The sequence below is a fragment of the Anomalospiza imberbis genome, chromosome 1 (genome assembly GCF_031753505.1).
Source record: "Anomalospiza imberbis isolate Cuckoo-Finch-1a 21T00152 chromosome 1, ASM3175350v1, whole genome shotgun sequence".
NCBI classification, from domain to species: Eukaryota; Metazoa; Chordata; class Aves; order Passeriformes; family Viduidae; genus Anomalospiza; species Anomalospiza imberbis.
Genome location: NC_089681.1, coordinates 77,552,487 through 77,579,015, shown reverse-complemented (window position 1 = coordinate 77,579,015; position 26,529 = coordinate 77,552,487). Strand labels below are relative to the sequence as shown.

The following is a 26,529-nucleotide window of genomic DNA, read 5'->3' as shown; positions in this document are numbered from 1 at the left end:
CTTATGTAGAGAAGGTGCAAATAAATACAGTTCATAGAAATTCAACAACCTTTGGCAGGAATCATGTCATTCATTCCACTACAATGTGTTTTCTGTGGAGAATGACAAAGAAATTATTCATTCAAAACACAGAGAGTATTTAGATTGGATGCATGAAATTACTCTCAGTAACCTTGGTATGTCTTAAAAGCCCCATGCATCTCCGCCTACTCTGATATTGAAAAGTAGCTAAGCCTACAGATTTAACAGCATGGGGTTGCCTTGCAATGCTTTGAGTATTGGTTCCAAAGTGAATCACTGACAACAGTGCCACTTGCTGTGTCACTATCAGTTCTGGCAGCATATGCCTTTTTCCCTGAGGTCTTCCATCTAAGTAAGAATTCAAAATATCCTTTCTGCTTCTCACCATGGTGAGCTTACTTTCTGAAAATTTAGAGACTACAGGGCAACATAAAGTGAAACAGACCATATGTAATTATCTAATTATAATCACAATAGTTTAGGCTCATGATTTTCAAAAATATCTAAGAACTGCAGTTTTATGCAGATTTTCAGCAGTGCTCCACTCCTTGTAGAAGCATTAAATGGGATGCCCAAGTGCTTGCAACAATCCACATGTTCCTAGTGACAGTAGTAGGAGCTGAGCTGAAGATACCAAGCAGTTTAGCAGTTTGTAACTGTCTTCTGTGAATCCAAAATATGTCTTTAGTATATTTGCATAGAGAAAGCTATTAAAAAAAAAAAACCAAACAAACAAAAAAAACCACAGAAATATTCTAGAGTATATCTTTTAAGTTTTGTCCTGAATTAATGACAATTGTTTTATTCTTAGTGGCTTCTGTGGAAAATTTGTTGAATTTGTAAATCTGATTGTCTAGTGCTCACAAAAGAAGGACCTGTAATTAAGCACTCACTACATTTGCATTTCATAGAAAAATGAGCAGTATTTATAGAGAGAGCTTACTTAAAACACTTAAATTATGAAGAATAAAGATCACTTGTGATAAGCTGAGCATACTTGCTATAAAGTATAAGAGAAGACAAATACAAAATACGTAATTGCTATCCCATTATATCAATATTTTCTTATCTATATTACACACTAAATCACAAGCATTTAAGGAAACAGCAGAGAGTAAACCAAAACTTGAAACAAAGAATAGGAAACTATTATAAACTTGTACTTGATGATTTCACAGTTTCATCTTTAAAAGCAGTAATTTTTGGCCTCAGTATGTGCCTTCATGGGGAAGAAAAGTAATAATGGAGTTCAGGGAAAAATAATTTGCATGAAATGTTCTTAAAGCATATGTAAAACTCAGGTCTTCACAAGGAGTTTTTTGAGTAATACAGATATTGAGCATGCTTTGTTTAGGTGATTTTAGGGATAGGACTGAGGTGTGACTTGGAGGACTTAAAACAGGAAACTAATTTCCTTAGTCGATGAAGAGAAAAATTATTCTTCCAATACAGATGATTTAGAACACCTGGCTTAGATCTTAAAGTAAATGGTTTGACCATGTTCTTAAGAGTGAATGAATCGTAGTAAAAGTTGTGTTATTATATCTTGTGCCAGAGTGATAAATACAATATTTAAGAAGCAGGGATGTTAAGCAGAGCATTACAAACTCTATGTCCCATCCTTGAAAAAGTACTTTTTATCATGTTAATGTTTCATGTGTATCTTTCAATTTAAATTTTATAGAGGGAACAAGTGTATTGATTTACTTCATGGTGACAGTGTGATCACTGGAGTATTACCAACCAACCTACCTGATAAATGCCAATTACATGCTACCTGGGATTCTGAAAAAGGAAAGACATCTTCTGAAAACTTTTTTTCTATCTACCTATAAGACATGCTACACCTTGATAATTCGTTATAACCACTATAAAATTTGCATACAAAACAATTGATTCAAGCTTTTAGACTATACCCCCTGAAAATTATTTCTCTGATTGGATTATTTTGTTTCATAGTAATTTCTAATTAGTAGACTGGATACTAGCAGTACAAGTCTTCATTGGTTATGATACATAATGAAACTGATCATGTGGAACTGGTTTTCCACATAAGCTCTCAGAGTTACAGAAAGCTACACTTTCTAACATGTGAATGCATTGGAAAAATCAAATTTTTCACAAAAAGAAACAGTAACAAAGGTGGGAACTTTCATACAACAACATCAGGATTAAAACAGTTACTCAGGAACTTGATTAGTTCTCCTCAGCCTGTTGGAATAAGGAAATGCCATATTGTCTAAACGAAACTATTTTTTATAAACTCAAGGAATTTCTAGAACTGAGTATTTTCTTCCCCTCTTGGTAAAACTATTCTACCATACAAAGATGATTTAAGATCTTCAAAGAAGATTAAGTTATCCTTGCCTCAGTATTAGGACACACATCTGAGTGTGAGTGGCTCCAAACAACAGCTTCAATAATTATTTCTACATTATGTTGTTAAACAGAGTACTCTCTGTTGCAACAGGTATTCTTTATGCAACAACCAGCACACTTTGGAGGCAAAAGCTGTGGGCTTGACTATCTTGAGATAATAAAAATGAAATGGCATTTCCCATTTCCTGAACACTTGCTTCAGCAAGGGGGATGTTCATGACTGTGGAATTATTCTCTGACATGCAGTGGGTAGGTCTATTTTTAGAAAGCTATATGACAACATCACCTTTTAATTAGAAAAAAAAAAAACCCAGCAAATGATTATACTGAATATTTCAGTATACAAAAATTATACTAGTATAATGAACATAATTTTCCCTTTAGGAAGGTGGAAGGAGTATTGCTTCAAAAACACAGTCTGCTAGCTCACCTCAGAGGGTGATAGAGTTCTGGCTCAGTAGCTGCCAGCTCTGGGGAAGCTCCATCACGTGGATTATCCTAAACTAGGGTAGGATAAAACTCAAAATCGTTTTTGTTTCTGTTCATTTTCCTTTAAAGTACTGGTGACCCTTGGACATCCACAATCTCTGCAGCACTGGGGGATGCATTTTTCTAGGTGTGGAGTTTGGAATCCACAGAAGATAATCAAAAATTTTTAAGCGTGGTTATGTCTAATGAGGCCATAAACTCAGTGCAGTGGGTTAAAAGTTGGAAGGAGTCTTTTCATAACTTCCATAACTGAAGTTTTACAAGACCATCCCAGATCATTTGTGACCTGCATCAGGCACATGGTGACAAAGCCTGGCTTTTTTTTCCCACACAATGCCCCAGCCCCTCTTCAGGGCACAGAGCCACATCCAGGAAAGGCACGAATGCATCTCACTGCTCTGCTAAATCACATATCCCTAGTTTTAGGAGCATATGCATCAGATGCTGCTATTTTTTAGGCTGATTAGCTGTAGCTGATGTAGCAGGTTTAATATATTGAGTATATGCTTATATATTTACGTTATACTTTTCTTTGCCTATTACACTGTAGTTAAAGCACCAGTGAGAAAATATGAAATGTTGCCTTATGATTCTTCCTAAACAGACATAAATCAGTGTCTTTACAACCTGAGTCAGGGTAAAAATTAAAATGCTTTGGTAATTTAATTTAACAAGAATATTACAATACACTGTGTGGTGGGTTTGGGTTTTTGTTTGGTTTTTGTGGTTTTGGACTTTCTTTTTGTTGTTGTGGGGTGTTTTTTTAAATTTTTGTTGGGTTTTTGTTTATTTTTGTTTTGTTGGTTTGCTGCTTTGTTTTGTTGTTTTGTTTTTTTTTTTTTTTTTCCTCCTGAGGAAACATTAAAGGTTTAGAAGAAAGAGAGAGAAATTATTTTATTTCAGTGTTTTTGCCTTTAAGAATCATGCTATTGTGATCCACTGCAATGCAATACTTTGGCAAATGCCAGAAAGCTGAAAAAAGTAGACAAAGAAAAATCAGGAGAGAATATTCTTGCACAGTACAAGTATGGCGACAGATTAGAAAAAGTGTTCGAACAGCATTTACAGCTCTTTGATTGATGGCCATTATGCATTTAGCTTAAGTCCTTGGATGCTAACCTGGGTTATTTCTTAATGGTTGTTTTGCTGATAAGAAGTAATAATGGTTTTCATGTGCTATTCCTATCAGACTTGAAAGGCTTTTTGGTAAATGATGGTGTAAACTTCAAGTGTGGAGAAAAAACAACAAAAAAACCTCTTTATAAGTAAAAAACAAATGAAAAAGCACCTAACATATTTGTAAGTAAAAATCAAACCCCAGAACAGCTTTTGAGCCTTAAAAACGAAAACTAATCTAATCACGTCAGAGGAACTGTAAATGTGTGCTGTATTTCAGTCAATATGACTGATTACCTGTCACTTACTCAGCTCTGATTTCTTCCTGCTGTGTGCTTTGGAACCATCTTTGTTTTAGAAATGCAGAGGCAGTGTGTATGAATTGTTAGCTAACCTCTGCCTCATTTTTCTGAATGATTTTTGGACTAAGAAATTACCCCTGTCAGTTATTTCAGCTTAGAAGCTTCAACAGCATCATCACTCATTTATTTTTATCATCCTCACTGATGCCACTCAATATGAAACAGAAAATCCTAACCAAGCAATAAAGCAATATTTATTGCTACCAGCTTTCCTATACATGAAACTATCCTGACTAAAATCAGGTAAGTGGGGAGCTAGTTTCAGAGTCCAATTTTGTAGTACAGTTTGAGGAAAGCCAGGGCTTTCTCCTTTGGTATATCCCAAAAGACAGGAGGAAACTTAGAAAACATATTTATAAGAGATTTATGCAAGTAGAAGAAAAATTTTTGTTGGCAGAGAAGTCACATCAACAAAATCTGACAGATCTGTTTGAGCAGTGTTACCAGCTGCTGCATAAGTTTGTCTAAAGTGCTTGTTCCATCATTCCTGGAAGTTGAAGAGAACAAGGTTTTCAGGACCTTTGGGAGTAAAAGGCTATTACTCAGGCCTGTTTCAATATATCTCTATAGCAAATGGAGGTAGTAGTGTATACAGGCAAAATGGACAATAAAAAATGAATAATGCTAAACTGTCACAGCAAGTCCACAGCAAGAAGTAATGTCTGCTAGAAACAGAAAAATAAAAATCTACAAAACTGTCTTTCTATCTCATTTGATGTATAGCATGTATTGATAATGTCAAACATCTTCCCTACCAAGACTGAGCCTTTCTGAATTCAAGAAGCATTTGGACAACACTCTCAGGCACATGGTGTGGTTCTCAGGGTGTGCTGTGCAGGGTCAGGAGTTGTAGTCAGTGGTCGTGATGGGTCCCTTCCAGCTCAGCATATTCTGTGATTCTAGGATTCTATTGTTTGAGGGTGGGGAGGAAGGGAATGAGGGCTTCATGCTATGTATTATATTCTTTTGAAGTTTTTCTGTGAGCTGACAGCATTATACATTATTTGTTTCATGTATTTTATTCTGAAAGAAGGTTGTCACAGTAGAACAGTTAACGGTTCCATGTGATGTGAAGATAATATCACAGAAGGACAATGGCACTGTAATTACATACTACGTCTTCCAAAATATGACTCTTGCAGGGTTGAAGACTGCTTCTGAGTTTCAAATTAGTCTGGATGACCCCATCTTTATTGCTGTTGAAATTCTGGAAATGATGAAATGCCGAGTCATTGAAAATAACTGATAAAAACCTAAACAATTTAGTCTTTCTTTGACTTCATCTAAGTGCCATATGCTTTTCAGCCAGGTGCAGAATTTTTAAGGGAAATGTTTGTTTTAATGAATCTGAGTGATTTTCAGATCACTAAAAATAGATCAATTTGTCAAAGATGGAAAAATGTATGATAATATGATCTTACATTTCATTTTCACTAAAATTGTGGATGTAAACAGCAAAGTCTGCAGCAATGATTTCTGTTATCCAGTATAAGTGCCTGTAAAAGACCAGGACATCAGGGCTAAGATTATACTGTGGAAACTTAATATAAGATTCAGGTGTAGATAAATGCCTTTTTGGTCTCTTTTTTGCATAATTTGCATAGCAGAGACCCAGTAATACACGTGTTTGTAAATGACATTAATAATAGGAGGATTTCTGATTGTATCATGAATACTATGTAAAATTTTATTTTTTTAGTCAGAATCACTGAAGTACATCTGAAAAATAGCTGAGACTATCTTGTAATGACACCATTTTGTGTCAAATCATCCTTTCCTGCTGTTAGAAGAACACTAAGAAGTACAGCTTCCTTTAGTATGTTCTCTTGGAAAGAAAAGTGGTGGAATGATAATTGCTCAGTCTTTAGTAGCTCAGTCAATGGGTAACACAAACCTATACACTGTAATGTCCAGAAGTAAATGCTGGCATTAGCTGACTTTACTTATGGATATTTTTTCTAAGAAAAAAGGCAAATTTTGCCTTCTGGTATACTTTGCATACTGTTGGCCAGATGTGGGAAGCAAACAGAAGAGATTTTTTCAGAGGCAATCAGACAATTGTATAGGTACCATAGCCCAAATGACTAGCTCACAAAAGAGTAAGCCTGTTCCTAATCCAGCAGTGCTAATGTCATTTTGTTCCTCACCTGAAAATATTGTGAAGCTGAAAAAGCTGACACAGCATGCATTGTAAGGAGATAACGACAGGGAACATTGTCTACTGTTTAATTCAGCAGGTAAATGTGAAAGTCATCTATCCTGTAGTTACATAATGTACAGCTTCTCAGAGCCTCATTTTGTGATGTGTGGCTGAACCACTGCTGGGTGGAAATCTCAGAGACATCTCTCTAATGTGCCTCACAAGAGTCACAATTGCCTGTCCTGCTATGCTGTTGAAAAAGAGGTGCACATTTCCTCCTACATGTCACATATAGCAGAACCGAGCAGGTCACTGCCGATGTTTTCTGAAGGGGCTGCTTTGTGGGAGCTGTGGAACCTTGACCCAGGAAAACAAAATGGACCAAAGGAAATAAAATGATGGGGCTAGCTTTGTATAGAGACAGGATGAAGTGAATCAAACATCCTAGGCTCAAAACCAGCTCTGAAAGTTGCTGGCAGTTTTGACAACAGAGACTGCTATGTGAAGAAAGGTGAGCTCTGCCTGCCCACTGTAAACACTGTCATGGCGGTGTTCACTGGCAGCTGAGCAAAGTAATAACTCCAGTGAGAGGTGCAGCTAACTGGGGAATACAGGCACTTCAGGAGCAGTGAAGTAGTCAGGGCACCATGTTACAAGCCCAGGACTGCTGCTACAGCTGTTGCTAAAATCAAGGCTGCCTCAAAGCACTTTGGACTTTTACGTTTAGCTCTATTATGTCTAGCATTTTCCAACATAGTTGTTCACCTGAATGAAACCATTTTCTCCTTACATGTCAACAGCAATGCTTATTTTAAAAGTATGTAATTTTTTTGTAGTTTCTTTTTATTTTTTTATTATAGCTTGAGCTCTAAGCAGAAAAGCAAAAGTGTTCCAAGCTAAATTTTTTTTAGCTCTGAAATTTTAGTAAGAGCACCCTCTGGTGGTTCATGTGTGCACAATACTCTATCTTCTTCCAAAAGGAGTTGAACGTTTATTTATAGTACTGAATTTTAAATAAATGGATGAAAACTTTTTCCAATTAATTCTTCCTTTCAATCAATGTGAAAGTCATAAACATAATTTCTAAAGAAAACGCAACACCAAACAAATAACCAAAGACAAGAAAACAAAAGCAAAACAAAATGAAAATAAAAAAACCAAACAGAAGGAGTAAAGTGTTTAAAAACATGTAGTATCTAATTATACTACTGTCTATAAGTACAATTTAATTCAAGAGAGTCAATCACATGTGAAATTTAAAGATAGAAATATAGACAGATATCTCAAGAGATATAGACACTAATGCCTTTACAGTTGCAATGGACAAAATCTAGAATCTAGGGAAAGTCAATAGATAAATGTGGAACACATTTTTCAAAACCTTTGTTGTTTTCAACTCCTAATTTTAATTAGATTATTTAGGTCTTTTTATTTTTCCCAGGCTCCATGATTTTAATCAGAAATACCTGTGTCAATTATCAAGAAATCCCAGGAATGACTGTCTACCACTTTGTCACAGGTATTTTCCATTTAAAAGTACCTGAGACCTCTCACGTTGGTTCTGCTATTGGACGGATCAGAGCTGTGGACCCTGATTTTGGGAAAAATGCAGAAATTGAGTACAACATAGTTCCAGGAGACGGAGGAAACTTGTTTGACATCACGACAGATGAGTACACCCAGGAAGGAGTCATTAAACTGAAAAAGGTATGTGGTACAGATGGGTGGGTGTGCCTATGGTTCAAGTGGTAAACCAGGTAAGGGAATGAAACGTTTCACAATTTTATATCATAAGTAGCTCACAGTAGTGTGCTACCTAAGTAGTTTATATCTCTATTTGGATCCACAGTTGTGATTTTCATTTTAAAAGGCACTGCAGTTTAGACTTTCATTTCACATACAATTAGATATGATGTTTCATAAATAATGTCATGGTGAAGAAGTAATTCTAATTTCTGAGTAGAAAGTACAATTTCTCTTATTTGGGAAGTTTTCTACCTAAAATCATGCAAAAAACATTTAAGTTCACAGCATAGAATGAAAGAGTTGTATTTTATGTTATATAAAATGTAATAAATTTTGACTTAAAGCATTTTATTTTGAAAATTTTGACTTTGTGTTTGGTATTTTGATAATGAATACTGTAAATTACTATGGTGAACACAGTTTTTATTCAGGGTAGAAGAGTCCCAAATGACAAATAGCCATGTCCTACTTCCAAACTCATGATAGTGTCCCAAGTAGCTGGTTACAAGATACTCATGCAGAGAAACACACTACATCTCAGTCACTGATGTTATTTTAGAACACTAAAATAAGTTAAAGATTACTGAATTCATAAATTTCCAAGATGGAAAGGGTGTTTTCATTCAGAATTTAATGATTAAAGCACTCAGTAGGAGAAATCAAAAAAGGAAATGTCACATTTTAACCAGTTATTATTTTCTGAGCCCAGGCATTTACATATACACCAATGATTTACTTGTTCAGTAGAAAGATATCTGAACCACAGGTCATTTTGGAAGGCATAGTTACGTTTTATAGACAGCTCAGGCTTGTAGGTGTAAGTTTTTGCAAAAAAAACAAATTATTAGCTGAACACTTCACAAGGGTCTGGGAAGGAAAGAGTTCTGGACATGTATATTAAGATAAGTTTTAGGAAAAGTGAAGCTTTAATTCTAAGAAAATTTAGAATGCTGGTTCTTAAACTTTCCTCAGCTCTGACCATTGATCTATCCTTGTATTATATTCTTTCTAATAATGGAAGTCCTGGCTTCAACCTCCTGACCTGGGAAATAATAAATTATCCATGGGTGCATTAAAGAACAAGATGATGTCAAGTCACTGACTCTTCTGCTAGTTTTAATGACATAAAATGGAAGCCACTATACTCACAGGAAGTAATTTGCCAATGAGACACAAACTCTTTGACCTCTTAACACCCTCCTTCTTTTCTGACTAAAGGTTTGAGTGTTCTGTTTCCTCCTAATGGGAATTTTTAGACTTTGTTTCATTTTTAAAAACCCTTCTGGTCACCTTTTTCCCTCCATGCAGATGACTCAAAAATAGGTCCATCTGGAGCTGTCAGGCTGAGCAGCTGTGTACCCCTCTATATGCACTACCAGTCAGAAAATGCAGTAAGTAGGAACCATTAAAAAACTAATATTTCATCATCAAGAGCAGGTTTTGATAGAATTCAATTCTCCTTGCATTAGTCCTTAGCCTCCTCTGTGCTTCTTTTTTTTTTATACACAACAGTAGAATTTTCCATACTTGTGGTTAAGTGTATGCATTACCTGCTGCTGGTTGTCCAGGTTGAAAGTGATGATGTTGATAAGAAGGGTACCAGAGTAATTAAAAAAGGAACTTCAAGGCTCTGGGTCGATTGGTTGATGAGACAGGAATGCAGGCAGTGCTGTTCTCAGTTCCTTCAGTAGCAGAGATGAACGATGAAAGGAACAGGAAAACCCATGCTACCCGTAAGTGGTTTAAGGGCTGGTGCCACCTGCACAATTTTGAGTTTTTTGATCATGGGGTAACTTTTACAACACCAGACCTGCTAGAGTCAGATGGGCTTCATCTATCTAACAAGGGCAAAAGGATTTTATCCCATGAGTTGGCTGATTGAGAGGCCTTTAAACTATGTTTGAAGGGGGAAGGGGATGAAACCAGGCTCTTCAGAGATAAGCCTAAGTGTGGTAAGTCAGAGTCGAGGGTGAAACCAGCCCAGCTGAAGTGCGTGTACACTAATGTTGCATGGGCAGCAAACAAGAGGAGCTGGAAGCCATGGTACAGAAGGAAAGCTATGCTGTAGTCACCATCACAGAAATATGGTGGGATGACTCGCATAACTGGGGTGCTGCAATGGATGGTCACAGGCTTTTCAAAGGGATGGGAGAAGAAGAAAAGGTGGTGGGGTGACTCTGTACATTGGGGAGTCTCTTGCCAAGATAGAATTTGAGGTCAATGGTGATGAGGTTGAGTGCCTATGGGTAAGGATCAGGGGGAAAGCTAACAAGGCAGACATCCTGGTGGGAGTCTCTTATAGACCACCCAACCAGGATGAAGAGGTGGATATATTATTCTGTAAGCAGCTGGAGTATGTTTGAAGATCACCAGCAGGGGTGGGGCTCTGCTAGCCCTTCTGTTTACAGACAGAGAAGGGTTGGTGGGAGAAGAGAAGGGGTGGTGGTCAGAGGCTGTCTGGGTTACAGTGATCATAAAGTTTTCAATGTTCAGTGAAACAAGGAAGGGTATCAACAACATGGACTGGATTTCTACAGTGGACTTCTGGAAGGCAAACTTCAGCCTCCTCAGGATGCTGATCAGCGAGTACCTTGGGAAACAGCCCTTAAAAACAAAGGGGTCTAGGGAGGATAGACATATTTCAAGAAAGAAATTTTGAAGGTGCAGGAGCAGGCTTTCCCTGTGAGTCAAAAGAGTAGCTATAGGACAAACTACAACTGCAGGAAAAACAACTGACCTGTCTAGGCAGGGAGCTTTTGAAGAAACTAAGGAGAGAAAAAAGAGGTTATATAATCTTTGGAAAAGTGGGCAGGCAACTCAAGAAGTGTTTAAGGATGTCATTAGGGCATGCAGAAAGAAAATTAGAGAGGTGAAGCAATAAAATTGACACAGCCTGATATGACCTTGTGGAATTATTCAAATATTTAAGTATGTATTGAAGTCTTTTTAAAAATGAAAGTGAGTGAATGAATAAGACTGACACATTCAATTAAGAATTATAAATAATAAACAGTGAGAGCCACTAATAAAAAGTGCTATATGCTTTAAAAACAGGTTCGCAATTACTTCTCTATTATAGCATATTCTGTAAGCATGTGCTGTAAGTGCTACAGTAATTCAGTGCTGAGACACATCAAAACCATTTATAATATTTGCTTTTATTTTCCCTTAAAAATTTCATGCAGCCAGAAACCATCCATCACTGCACAGATGCTTTTTGGTCCGTTATTATGCAGAAAAACATCGAGGGATTTCTATACCAAAATTGATAAAAAATGAAAACTTCCTGGACTACCTTTGTTTTTGGTGGAAAATACATTTTATGAGAAAAAAATTGCACAGACTAAAGTGTTCCTTTTAGCACACTAAGTGTGTTGACAGGTGCAGAAGGCCATTCTCTGCTCCAGGGATGCCATTTTCTGCTTTGGAAATGGGTAAGAGCAGCTACAGCTGGACAAGTTGAAGATCTTAAATCATCTGTTTTGGTTGCTCCTTTTTTTTTTTTTTGGTGCCATGATCCTATATAAGTTTGATTACTATGACTCTTGTGCTAATTACAGGTATTAAAAATGAAATGGCTTTTCTTATATTCTGCTAAATAAATCATCCAAATGCCATCCAGCACCACTCTGTGGTTAGTTCTGCAATATTTTTTTCCTCTCAAAATAAAAAATAAAGGAAAATAATATTCCTAAAAAGGCGGGGAAAACTTTGCTTAAGGGTAGTGCTGTATACAGTTCTCTGCAAGAGTAATACATATTGATAGAATTATAATTCCCTCCCTTGTCTAATGTTGTTTAATACAGTGTTTATTACATTTGGTATTTAGATAGCATCTTTCATTGTACCTGAATCTTCAGCAAACTACAGTGGGTGTAAGCTATAAGAAACATGGTGACAGAAGGGGCCATCTCCTTCATGCCAAAGTATAGTGGTCCCAGATGTGTCAGTCCCAGGCAAGGGACTAATTTTGAAATCTTTAATGACCAGGCACAACAGCAAAGAAAAATAGAAGATTCCAACCGCTCTGAAAGGTTGTCGCTAGATTTATTAAACCAAGGATGAAATTATACAATAACCCCATTTTGTGCAGAAGCTTTTTAATTGACTCAGCATGTGCTAATCCAGAAACTGAGTAGGGTTCAGTTACTGAACTTATTCTTCTTGAAGACATCACTTTACTAATTTGTGCAGTGTTTCATTAAAACCTTGGAAAAAAACTGTTTCTAGGCTCCACCTGTTGTGATCCTACACTGCTCCACTGTACTGGGTGAACTACTCCACATGGTTCAGTGGAAATTCAGGGGACAAACACATCTTGTTTTCTTTAAGTTGTGCACCACTACTAAAACTAAGAGATCAGATGGCAAAGCTGTGGCCATGAAATCCCAGCATGTCACAGCATTGCACAATGAGAAACAGTAAATTTAGCAATTATAAAGTAGAAGAAATTGGGGGACAATGAACAGAACCAGAAACTGCAGGAAAGTATTAGGAGTGTGTGCTTCCTTTTAACCTCAAGAGGCACTTTTTAGAAGCCTTTAAGTGTTATCAGTAAATAGTGCTTTGACTGCAGGCTAAGTTCAGTTTTGTTGCCCATGGGACAGCCCAAGTATGTACCTCTGGGATGTTGCTGTAATGTAAGACCAGTCTGAGAACACCTGTACCACACAAGAGTGAGCGTAAGGCAGACTCCCAATGTCCTTCAGTGTGAACTGTGTTAAAGCTACTCCTTGCTTTACTACCAAAACTGTACAGACTTCTCACCACAGTCCACCCCACCCAGTCTTTCTTCAAAGGCAGGGCATTTTCTCTGCAAGGGTGAGCACAGGCACTCTCTGCCTGTATTCATAACTCAAGGGTTTGCAGAAGTGGGAATAGTGGTTGTACATTTTGAGGAGGAAGAGCAGGTGATATAAAGTCCTTCAGTACAGGCAGAAACTGGTGAGCTCTGTGCAGATACAATCACAAAGAACAACAGGAAAGATTAAGGAAGAGTAGATGTTCAGTCTTCGTAGTTTGTGGATAGAGCTGTTTGGTTTGGTTTTCCCTGGTACAGGGAAAGACACCTTCAGAAATGGGTGAGATGCTTGAGAGCAGCAAACAACTGAATCCATGACACTAGTCAGCTTCTCCCCTTTTCCAGATGCAGAACAGACATATATTTTGCCCACTTGCCATCAAATCTTGAAATACTCACTACAGATCTCTTTTTTTTACTGTGCCTTCTCAACTCTGACTAATGAATGCTCCTCGTTGATCTAGAGCTTACATTACTAAACCTGCTCTGTAAAACCACTTATTTCCTTATGCTATTTAGAATCTAATGCAGAAGTTCAGTTACTGAAATTTAACTGTTCGTACAGAAATTGTGTCAATGCACAGCAAATTGTCTTATGCCAATATTCAACAAAATGCATAGGTGCTCAACCCATTTGAAGGGGAAAGTGTTTCCAGTTTTGAGACCAGCACATATGACCCAGAGCTATTCTGCAATTGCACAATGCTAGTATGAAGTCAAGACTAAGTTATTATGCACTTCCTGTCAATCCAGTCCTACTATCCATAACTATCCATATGTCCTGGGGCTTAAAATCTCATCCCAAAATATAGCTTTTCCATCATTGTAGGTGAAAGCCTCTATTAGCAACAATACTCTCTTATGTGAGAGAGTATTTCTTATGAGTGGATATGTGAGGATAAAAAGCAGAAATTTCTGGAGTTACCAGTCCTGCCTCTCTGTGAAGCAGAACAAACTGACAGGGTAATTCTTTTTCCACCCTTGTTGTGCTTATCATTAGAATTCATTATATCTTTTGGACCATTTTTTTTTTTTCTGTTCAGTTCCTTAACTATTTCTCTCTCTTTCCCAGTATAGCAGCATTTCTTAACTTCTGCCTTGAATGTGGAAAACAGCAATATTTCAAAATATATTTATTTCTAATACAGAGCTGTTTTGGTGCTGTCCTAGTCATATTAAATAAGTCCAGTCATGGTACTTACAGAGTTGCAAGGTAAAGTGATTTGTCAGTATGTATTTGATTTGGGGATTTGTAGAATGGCTTTGCTGTGCACAGGTGTGTATATGCTGATAGCACTTTACCAGGCAACTATATAGCGCAACTTGTAACCTCAACATAGGAAAAAGCAGATGAGGTCAAGTTGAGGGGGGAAAATATATCTGTTCTGTCAGTGGTATTTAGAATATAAATTAGAAATACTTAAGTTATTGAATAGTTCAGTTAATAAGGCATCTCCTTACTATTGACAAAAATTCTGTGTACTGCACAAAAAAAAAAAACTTTGCAAAATAAAGGCCTTATTCAAGTTTACCTTCTGCATGTAATTACTTTTATAGAAGGAATAAATATTTCTCTTGCTCATTAAAACAATCTATGAAGTGATTTCATTAAAATCTGATTATTTGAAAAACATTTCAAGAAACTTACAGGGCTAGTTTGGAGTTTTTGTATGATTCAAATATTCTACTGTGTTTGTTTCCTTAACAACATTCCAGATTCAAAATAAAAATGGGACTGAGCACCCTCAGACTACTATTATATAATAGCAGAACACAGTGATGAGGGGGTTTTGTTTGTTTTTTGGTTTTTTTTTTTTTTTTTAGTAATGAAAACAGGTAAAATATGGTATGGACCACTGATTAACTTGACAGATTTTTTTCTACTAAAAATTAAAAATACAATAAAATGGGGTTTTAACATATTTTAAACCAAAAATCCAAAAATCCAAAAGGTTTTGCCTGAGACCTATGCAGACATTCAATTCTACTGTTTTCAGGCAGACTCTGGACAATTCAGAAAAAAAACTTAAATCTTAAACTGTCAATGCTATCTATATGACTTAACTGTTCAAATATGGGAAAACCAGAACTGATAAGGACGTTGTAGCATGCAATCCACATACTCTTGTTACATTATATATGTTGAACAAAATCTTTTTCTATTTGAAATTAAGTCCTAGGTTTACCACTTGCAACATTTCCCAACTCTCCATACACTTCAGTTGTGGTTTAGCATCACTTAGGCTAAAGGCTAATTTCTGCTATTTTGTGGGAGTCTGTCACTGATGTCTTTCTCTGCTGATGGCTCATCACTTTCAGCCTGTCTCTTCTTATTTTGATTTCTATCTGTGCTTTGCGCTGGCCAAATAACCTCTAACTATATTTATCATCAGACCCATAGAAGAACAGAAAGAGTGGGTGAGTTGCTCTGAGGTTACAGTGGAAAAACATTACCCCTTCTTGGGATTGCACTGTTTATTTTAAAATATACTTTAGTATTTCCCCATAATGTTGGGGGGTAGAGAAATAATGCAGCCACTTTGCCTGCTTCCAGGGTACCTGTGCAGTGAAATATGCCAGTCTGAACATACCAATAGACAGAACTGTTTGAAATCTTCCTGCTTTCTGTTCCCTTTGCATCATGAAATGTTGTGACTAGGCACTGGCCATGCACCATGATCTGGTATAAGTGCTTGAAGAGTAATTTGGAGAAAGATAGTCTGCAAAGACTACATGAATTATGGCTCTTTCCATTAATCCATCTCTTTGCAAATATACTGATGTATTACAGGAGCCAATCTGAAAAAATTTAATACAGTTTTGGTGGTATGAAAGATACATACAAGGTATTACCCAGAATTACTACCTATGTGGGAGCTTAGATTTCTTACTTTCTTTGTCTTAATATTTCTCTCTAGCTTAACCCCTGACTTCTTCTCCAGACTAAGTCCTTAAACTTCAGATTTCTCCTCTTATTATGTTTTTTGAAAATGTGTTAACAATTTATATATGTATGAATATCTGGGGAAGAGTTGTCTTTGTGTTTTTTGTTTTTTTTTTCTTTTTTCTTTTTTCTTTTGGGTAAAATTATTCTGGCAATGCATAACAAGTGTGCACACAAATAGTATAGGAAATGAAAATACATCAATTTGGATAATGGACTGTGTCTATTTTTAGAGAAGGCAACATCTTAGGGTTTCACCACTGGGACATGAGATCTACCAGACTTAATTTTGTCTGTTTCTTCTCAGGCTTAGTTTCTCCTTCTTTCTCTCAGACCAGACACAAAGGTGCAGCACATACTGGCTTTTCTGATAATTTTGTCTGTAGGAGGATGGTTCTGTCTGGTAGTGAATTACTTTCAAGTCTGATTATTTCTATGGCATTAAAATTATTATGGCTAATTTTAAGTCCCCAGCTGAAAAAAAAAAAAAAAAAGACTGAATATCTAGTCTGCTGAAATTACAAAGTCTTTTATAAGGATTTATAATCATTATGGTAGCTGTTCAAATAAAGCAAGTCAAGGTAACTCAATCGATTTTAATGTAGTTATTTCAATTTACACCAGTCAGTCATCTGGCCAATTATGTCCTGTTGTGATAAGTCAGAAAATTGAAGAATTTAAATCTATCTTGGCTGTGACAACTGTCTGAAAACACTAGGGAAAAAATAACAGACATTGAAATATTCTTGTTCATACACATGTACACCTGCTCTTTTTTTATTCATTTCTGTTAGCAAATTTCCAGCTTAACAATTATAGGCAGAAACCACTAGGTGCCAGTGTTACCCAGACATCAGGAAAAGGCTTTGTTAGAAACGTTAACAACAACATGAAAGCCAAGGCAGAAAAACCCTTCAAATGAAAATAAAGCTTCTGCATCTTTTCAACTAAATAAGACTTCATTAAGGGGTTTAAGATGATTACTTTTCCAGAATAAAGGCACTAAATTGATATGCATTGACAGAAACCCACATCAAAACAATCTTATTTTGCAGAATGCATTCTGTCAAAACCCCACATAACTACACAAAAGCTGCTGTGTCATCTTCAAGACCTTATGAATTACACCTAGGATCATAAGACAGAGCCAAAGCCTGCATTTTGCAAAGTACATGCAGATCAAACATATGGCATGAATAGCAGTTCACTGCTAAGATCGACATTTTACAGGAAAAGCTTGTTTCAGATCAAATTAGAATTCACATTCCAAGTTGTACCTGAAGTTTGGTTTGACTCATTAGTATATATCAGAGTTTTCATTTGGGCTCATCTTCATCATTGTCATGGTCTTCTGAAAGCTTTCCTGCTAAAAAAAAACCAGGAAATCTTCTGTTTAAGGGGATGGATCCGCTAGAGACAGCTGATTGCCAGAGCAGGGGAGTTGCAAATGCAAATCTCTGACTAACCTTCACTCGGCTCATTTGCAAGAGATGAATTTCACTCATTTAACTTCAGACATCTACACTGTAACTGTTTACATCCATGCCAGTCATCCTGATTTTTTTGATGTAAAGAAGCAGTAATTTCCTGACTATGATTCATCTGGCCTATTTCAAAATTCACCTTAGCATAAGATGAACTGCAAAACAAACTTGAATGATTGATTAGCTCAGGAGATAAGTTTTACTCAAAAGGCATCTTAAGTTTTGTCAGATTAATCCAACCAAAGTGATTTTGCATTGTCTAATTTTTAGTCAAATATAAGGTTTTGCTTTTGTTCTTTCTACAGCCATTAGACTTTGAAACAAAGAAGGCATACACCTTTAAAGTGGAGGCCTCCAATCTCCATCTTGACCATCGATTTCACTCAGTGGGTCCATTCAAAGATACTGCCACTGTGAAGATAAATGTGTTGGACATGGATGAACCTCCAGTGTTCAGCAAGCCCATGTACACGATGGAAGTCTATGAGGATACACCTGTGGGAACCATTATAGGTGCAGTGACAGCACAAGACCTTGATGCTGGCAGCAGCTCAGTTAGGTAAGAGAGCTTTTCCTCCTTTAGTAACTCTCTGACAACCCAAAGTGCTGCTGAAAGTTGGAAGCACTGACAAAGAACTTAGTATGAAGATATAAAATATACCTAGTCTGTCACTGTAACAGATAACTGATGCTCTGAAAAAATATTGGAAGGAGACGCTCATTTGATGAATTATCATTAAGTGCTCACAGCTTCTTGTCATACTGATCATGTAAGTTACCACATGCTGACATGATTTCAGAGATGGTGTGATAAGACCAAGGAATAGCATGGTGTCTGCATGTCACAACCCACTGGCAGAGAACATGATATTTGCTATAAATTCTCCTTCAGGCTGAACAAAGACACGTCAGGGAACTCTCATGCTATTATTGTACCATCACTATAACTCTGACTCACAAGGTGTTGGTTAACAAGCTCTTAAATTCTTACTGTGTACTTCCACAAGAGTGGTAGCCCTTAGTTTTGTAAGCTACACTTCAATAAGTTCTCAACTCCCACAGCAAGCTCCTCAGATTGTGCTGGCTCACATGCCACAACACACCTCCAGAGAGACTGAGGGGGCCCAATCCATGACTTTTAAACTTAACCTGGTGCACACCTCTTACGTAAAGTAGATTTTTCCACACTGTTTTGTTAGCACATGCACAGCCAGCATTTCTCCAGGACATGAGTTGGCAGGTGAAAGCTGAGAATGAGTCTCAAGGTGGAGCAAGAAGTTGGCTGAGAACAGCCTAGCCCCACCTCTACAGGATTATCTCCTCTGATCACACCTTTTCTGAAGCAATGCTCAGAAAATTTGAGAAAAAATGTGCTTAGGTCTGGTCCTCTACACTGGGTCTTCCCCAAAAATATCTCCAAAGTGCAGTAGTGAGAAAGAAGGTTTTACATGCTACGTCTGTTTGAGTTAGACTCCAATGGGTCACAGAACTGCCCCTTTCACCACTTACTCTCTAAATGTTGCAAAGAACAAATGCTCTCATAAACAATCATCACATGTGTCCTGGCTGAGGCTGTGGGGACATGACTGCTGACCAACATGGCTGTGTTCAGCACAAGGAAACTCCTGCCAAGCAAGCCTCTCATTTATCGCTACAGCTTATTTTAATAAAATAAAAAGGAGGGGGATCTGGTATAGAAATGTGATACATTGATTTTGAGACCCTATTTACAGACACATTAAAAAAACTAAAGTGAACCAGAGTAATGTACCGAAAAGGAAGCTCCTTAAAGCTTAGACACAGTCTAAGATGAAGGCAGTTGTTAACACATACTTCCACTACCAGTTTGTGCTGGGCCTACCTGACTTCAGGAAACATTTTTATCCCCAGATTTTCATAAGAAATATTAAAGACACGGTGCATGCCATTAATCTTTAAATATTAATGTTTATCAAATGGGACTATGACAGAACAGGAAAATGCCACTAGTGTCTACCATGTGCATGCAAATTCATGCATATTTGATTAAAAATTGAATTTGGACTGTTTAAATCCATGTTTATTAATTATGTGTATTTTGGGTCAGTACTTATACTCTCAAAACATACAATAAGCATAGTAGTTGTAATCATATGCAAAAATTTAAAATACAACAGTGACTGTTTAGCTCCTGCTTTGTCAAGTCACTGTTAATTTTTGCTTAAACATATTATTATTGCTGTTTTTTTAACTTTTTTAAAATATAATCTTCGTTTTTTTAAAACATAGAAATTTGTCTTTGAGTCTGTGACACATTCCTTCTCTGACAATACATCAAAACCTTCACTGATAAAGATAGAAGTCTGAGCCGTTTTTCCCTGGTGGTAGCCTATGAAAATAGCCCCAGTGAAGTCAATATGCTGTTGAAAACCATACTCTCTTGCAGCCAGATAGAAAGCCTTTAATCAAATTGTTGAGCACTTTTTCATATGACAGTGGAATCATTTGGATGTATAACCAGTCTTCAGTGAGAGCTTTTTGTCTCACAAACACTCCTAGGAGACTCAAGTGCTTTTTACTGATTCTGTATTTGCAACTACACAAGAAAAATAATTTTCTCTTGATGGTTTATCCACATGCTGTGTTCACTGGAATATTGAATCCTAAGCCATTTTATAATGTCCATGCCTACATCTACATTTTTTAACCCTGAACTCATTACTTGAGTGTCCAAATGCTCATCTACAGTTAATATCCCTACATTTTAGTCTTACTGCTCTTCCTGCTGACCCCTTACACCAATAAGCTGCATAAGTCCTCCTAGGGTCACATTTATGAGTTGATTCAGCTGGTTCATGCCCACAGAAAAACATGAACAGATGTTCCAGTGTTCTTCAGTGGCATGGCTTTTGGGCACCTGTGCATCTATTTGAGCTACATTCAGAGTCATATTTTCTACCTGGACAGCGAATTCCTGCCCCAATACAGCAGCCCACATGTGTTTTCCCCTGTGTTTCCAGTTAGTAGTCTTCTTCCATTGCTGCAGCCACCACCACAGGACATTAGACACCATCCAGGAGTCAGTGCAAAAACAGGCCACTTTTTTATTCAGCGATCTCTAGAGCTAGTTGGATGGCTTTCACTTCTGCAAATAGGTTAAATTCTCCTTCTTGTTCAGCAGTCATTGTGTAGGACTCCACACAGCAGCTTTCCACCTCCAATGGTTTCCTACCATGCAGAAAGTTCCATCAGTAAATACAGCATGGCCTCTTTTTTTTGGGACAACTTGTTATATGATGATGCTTCTTGGGCACTTTGAGCCACCTTCCTCCATATGGCCATTGTGCAAAGGGCATCCTTTGGATTTTTAGGGACTGTCTTGTGGTGAATTTATAGTGATACTTTATTTGTAATTGTCTGCTTATTCCCAGAAACAGATACTTTTTTTTTCTTTTTCATTTTTTCCCCTTGAACTGTTTCTGCCTTTTTTTTTTTCTTTTGACTTTTTTTTTTACCCATCTGGGGAGCTGATGGGTGGGGCCAGCCCAAACTTGAGACCTCAAAGCAGCTGAACCAACATGAGAAAGGACACTAAAACCCACCAGCTTCTCCTTCTTTGAGGAAGAAACTAACGACAGAAAAATTCCCATCTATTCTTCCTGAGTGGCTACGCTAACTCCTGTTCCTCCCTTTCCCTGATACAAAGAAGGGCAGCCTCCATCTTTGCTTCATGATTGTGCTGTCTCATGGGAGGTTGGGGTTAAGTGTTTGAAATTTCAGTATCTAGCATTTATTCAATCATTTTCTGTGCCTTGTGGGCACCCTTTTGTTTTTTTTCTTTGTTTATAAACAGATTTGGGATTTTTTTCACTTTCACCTGCCAGGATTTATTTCTCTTATTGGCAAACAGGATTATCAAAGCCCTTCTCTCTAGAGGAAATGCTCATTCCAGGGCATTTTCTCCTAAAATTTGTCCCTAGACATAGACAGGGGCATTATCCCTTTTTACTTTCCTATAGAGCACTTCCAGGACTTCTAATTCTCTCAAGGACTGGATGCCTTCATCTGCAGTGATCCACCTTCCTGGGAAATTCACAAGATCTTCTTTAAATGGATTTCGTGCCCTCATGCTTTAGAGAGGCCATCTCTAGAGACTGCAAATTGCTCCTTCTTTTCCAATTCCTCCTTCAATTTCCACATCTCTAGCAAAGGATTTTAGCTGTTGTGGCCTCATGACCTTCTAATTGTTGACTGTCAGCCCTGTTATCCCAGCATTGCCTGGCTGGTGACTGCAGTCTTTCTGCAAGTCTCAAAGTTCTGATGAGGTCAAGGAACAGGTAACTTCAGGTTCCTATCTGATTCGTCTAACTCCTTCAAATTTATTTGTAGAATGACCAACTGTTTCACGTGTTCTCTCCTCTCCTGGTTGTCCTTCTCCTCTTCCTTCTTTTCTTCTTCCTCCCTTTCCTATCATAGGAGCTTCCTTTATCCATTATTTTGTTTTCACTACTGGTTCAAGTACTGTAGTTGCTGTGGTTTGAGTCCCTGCGTCAGCCATAGTGTCCTCAAATGCAGTTTGGGTTCCTGCCTCAACTGCAGTCCTCTACAAGGACTGTGAGTGCCTTGGCAGGCACAGGTCTGGCCCCAGCACAGGGCAAGAAGCTGCTGGCTTTCACTGGAGTGGGAAAGGCACCCTTCCATCACTGACGGGTCAGTTTGCCAGGGTTGGACACGTAAAGTCACAGGTGTAAAGTCACAGGTAACTGGAGGTAATAACCACCCTAGGAACCTGCCCAAATCCTTCCACACACCTTATCACCCAGGAACTGGATGCCTCAGGGCACATTTCAATATCTTCATACTTAAAGTTTGTTTTCTCTTACATCAGGACAACACCAGATTCCACAAATCCCATAGTGCACCAATAGTATTCCTCAATACTATTAACAGTATTAAGCAGCTTAAACAAGGATGAGCAATGTCCATGGGAGCCTGCATTATAAAGCTATTCACATCAATTTTGGGCAGGGAGAGGGAGATGCATTTCCTTATCATCCACAGAAGATAGCTCCCCCTGCATAACAAGGCTGCCATGTCAGGGCAAAGCACAGGGCTACTGTATGTGTTAACACATTCCCAGCAAACTCAGCAAAACAGAGAGATAAGGAGCAAAGCTGGCAAAACTCATGTCCCACAAAGGAGCTTGCTACTAGATAACTGCTATAACTCTAGCATGCAATATAGATAGATAGATAGATAGATAGACAGATGGATAGATAGACAATTAGACAGTCAGAGAGAGAGATAAAGAGAGTGTGAGAGAGAGAGGGGGAGAGAGAGATAGAACTGCTTTTGTCTCACTCCATGGGCACTAAAAAGGACTGTGGGGGGTTGACCTTGAAGGCATACCACCTGCCGACCAAGCCACTCTATCACTCCCCTTCACAGTTGAATGGGGAGGGAAAATTAGATGGAAAATATCTTGATAAGGCAGTTTACTAAAGCAAAAAATGGAGCTTTGTGCATGCATAAGGGAAGAGAAGAAAAAATGTTTATTCTCTACTTCCTATCAGCAAGGGGTATTAAGCCATTTCCTGGGACACAGGACTTCAGCACACATAGTGGTTTCTCTGGAAGGCAAACCCTGTAAATGACAAATGTCCCCCCTTCCGCCTCCTTTCCTTAGCTTTTATATCTGGGCGGATGTCATATGGTATGGTCCGTCCCTTTTGTTAATTTAATTGACATAGTTGTGTCCCCTCCCAGGCTCTTGGGAAATGTTGGAGACACAGCGTTGATTCTGTACCAGAGCTGTTCAAGAGTAGACAAAACAGTGGTGTGTTATCAACATCTTTCTTGATATCAATGCAGAGCACAGCACTGTGAAGTCTGCTATTGGAAAATGAATTCCATCGCAACTCAATACACCAGTGTATAAATATTCAATATTTCATAAGTTTTATGTTATAAATGAAAAATGATCTAGCCAAATTAAAAAATAAAAATAATTTATTTTAGCAATAGAGATCTAACTTAGCCAGCCACAAGGAAAAGGACAGTGCTGAGCCCAGGATCGGCGCTGGGTACACGACACAGAGATCAGCCTCGGCAGAGGCTTCACTCTATGCCCCCCACACTACCATCCTGGTACAAGCGATTTTTATAGGGAAAATTGTGCCTGAAGCCAGGATTTTGGCATTCAGTCTTTTGTTTCATTCAAAGTCTCATAAGTTGATGAGATTTCCTTCTCGGTGACAAGGCAGAGAAATTCAAAGTCTGGTGTCATGGAAACTCTTGATGAAATTTACCGGAACAGAGTATTCACATGTATCGGCCCGGGGGGATGTTCCTGATGTCCATCTCGGGTCGTTCACGCGATGATCAGCGCCTGGGTGTCTACATATCACCTTAGATAAGGCTCATCTCCTGGCGAGCCACATCCCCTTGCTTGTAAATAAGGTTTCAACACACACTTAGTTTTGCCTGAGAAGGGGGGGCTTCTAATGCCAAAGGGTACATTTTAACAACTATTTAATATTATATATATATATATATAATGCAAAAAAATGGCGCGAATTATACCTGTTACTGAATTCCATCACAATCAATACACCAATGTATAAATATTCAATATTTCATAAGTTTTATATCCTCTAAATGAAAACAAACATACAAAAACCAGCAAAACAAGACCATAAATTAGAAAAGTGTAAATGAGTTTGAAGGTGTTAAATGTGTTTGCAAGTTCTTATTGTATCTTAACCAATCATGCTCTGTTAGCTGCTTAAAATCTAGATGATCTCATAGAGCTAAAGAATGGCTTCATCAATTTCATCATATTGCAAAAGAGTCCAAGTAACTTCTGAGTAAATATGCACTCTAAACAAATGGGGAAAAGCAAGTCATGCTCTTTGAAGACACAGCCCATACAAAGTACCAGATAGTGCTGGTAATACTGCAATTACTCATTGTAGTTCCTCTACAAATTCATTCATTTTCTGTGAAATGTTTTCCTGGCATGGTTTGCCCATTAAGAAGTCCGTAACAGAAAAAATAAATAGTCAGCATTCTGCCAAATAATAAAGACTAGGATAAAATCTGCACTGTATGCAACAGAAGGCAAAACTCCAGAGAGCAATGCAAGCTAGAGCAGCTCACATGAAAAGAAACAGTATTTTTTCCAGCAACTAAATCCATGTTATCAGACAAAAATTTTATGTCTGTTATGTTAGACACATCAGGAAGGGGGAGATAATGACTAAGGATGAAAACTGGGTTCAGCCGTTAAAGAAAAATATTTTGCTGAAGGACATTGAAAATGGTGAAGGTTATATTATTTTTCTCTTTTCTTCTGTTACTGGTATCAAATTTTTAGACAAGTCAGAAGCCTTAAAAGGTTTGTTTTGTAGGAAGATATTTGCTAAAGATGTTGGAGTGAAAGGACACAGAGCATAGAATTAGTAATGAACAGGAAATTAAGCACGAGGAGAAAAAGAGCTGCAGGTATTCAACACCTGCAAGGGTGACTGGCTTTGCAGCTGTTTTGAAACACTACCCCAGTGCACCTAATTTTCAAACTGTGTTAATTCTGGAGCTTATGTGCCTCAAGTGATCTGTTTTGTCTATTCCCATTTTATCCATAGTACTTCAAGAAACATGTTAAGGTAAAGTCCTATGTACATTTTGGCCATTAAAAATCCCAAAGCACTTGCAAAAACAGCTCTGATCTCATTTTCTTCTCAGGGTCCTCTAGTTTACGGCAGTTTGAAGATGACTGGGAGGAAAAATAGCTGCTGTCCTGTAGTATATTGCAAGGTCTTTAATTTGTAACTCTGCAAGTATTTGGTAAAGATCCTTGTGCTTCTGGAACAAGGGGTTTTAGGACTTCCTAAAAATCACTGTTTTATGTGTCCATACAGCATGAATGTTATAGACAAAACTGTCTAAATAACAAGAAAGCAGAAATGGAGGGCAAGACTGAATTATCTGCAGTACCTCCTAGTGAGCTCTGTCCAACAGTGTGTGAGAAGTTCAACAACTTTGCACTGACATGTCTGAAGTTGTCAGATTTCCATGGAGATGATCTTCTAGCATAAAGTGTAAGAGGATTATTGTCCCTGATGTGAATCCCAGACAACTCTAATTAACAATGGGTTTCATATTCTGTGTCAAAACACTGTCCTTCAGGTCTTCTCTGCTTGACTCAGGAGTTTTGCATTATGAACTGAAAGAACCACTCCTAGCAGGAAAGCTGTGGGGACCGTGCATTTTCTTGACCAAGTCAAGAGTCATGAAACAGTGATTTTAAAGTAAAAAGCCATGTGTACTATCCATAGGTCAGTCCTGTCCTCAGTAACTCAGGGATAAGATTGTTTTCCATGCATGTGCTTCCGAAGGAAAAGCCTTATTTTTTTTTCTGAACTAGTTCATAATGATCCATACACTTTTATGGATAGGTTTGGTTTGCCCAGAAAAATACCTTGTAATGTTAAGATTAAGAAAATAAAGATTTCTTCCGGAATCCTAGAACACTATATCTTAATGTACAAGCACCAACAAGATGAATTAAAGTATGTAAGAGTTTGACTTTTCAGTCCCATAATTCTTCCAACTTTTTTGTGCTTGCATTTCTTGAATTTACTTATTATTCAAAAAATAAGTCCCACCCTGTGACAAAATGTATCTTACAGTTTCATACATATATAGCAAATGTGGGACATCTAGTTCCAGCACCTTAAGCGTCTTCATTTATTAACAGATTAAGGGACATCCATTTTTCTGTGTATGGTATCATGCTGGAGAGAAACAAGTCAGTTTTGTACAGATAAGAGATGTTGAGACTCATGAATTTTGGTTCCTTTTCAGCTGCTCTGGTGGTTCTGCACACTCCTTGCTCTGTTGCCTCCTGTCAGTTTCTGTTGCAATTTTAGCTATACTCCATCCTTTGCATTTTATCAAATCCCTGTCACACACCCCCCACTTTTAAAATCTCTATTCCAAGTTCTAATTTATCCAAACTATTTAATTCAAATCCTACAGAACTACTTCTCAGTTTCTGCTACAGATGC

General features: G+C 37.7%; 1 protein-coding gene across 5 annotated transcripts in view; it reads left to right on the top strand.

Moving 5' to 3' along the window:
* Nucleotides 1-26,529, top strand: part of CDH12 (cadherin 12) — a 537,195-nt gene that overhangs the window by 480,501 nt on the left and 30,165 nt on the right. For 4 of the 5 annotated variants that reach the window (XM_068197278.1, XM_068197266.1, XM_068197271.1 and 1 more), the window contains 2 exons: nucleotides 8,027-8,214; nucleotides 17,788-18,041. In XM_068197278.1, the coding sequence (XP_068053379.1) occupies nucleotides 8,027-8,214; nucleotides 17,788-18,041 (442 nt within the window). Of the gene's footprint in view, nucleotides 1-8,026; nucleotides 8,215-13,813; nucleotides 14,018-17,787; nucleotides 18,042-26,529 lie in introns of those variants that run through there. The other variant, XM_068197296.1, reaches the window with a different exon arrangement.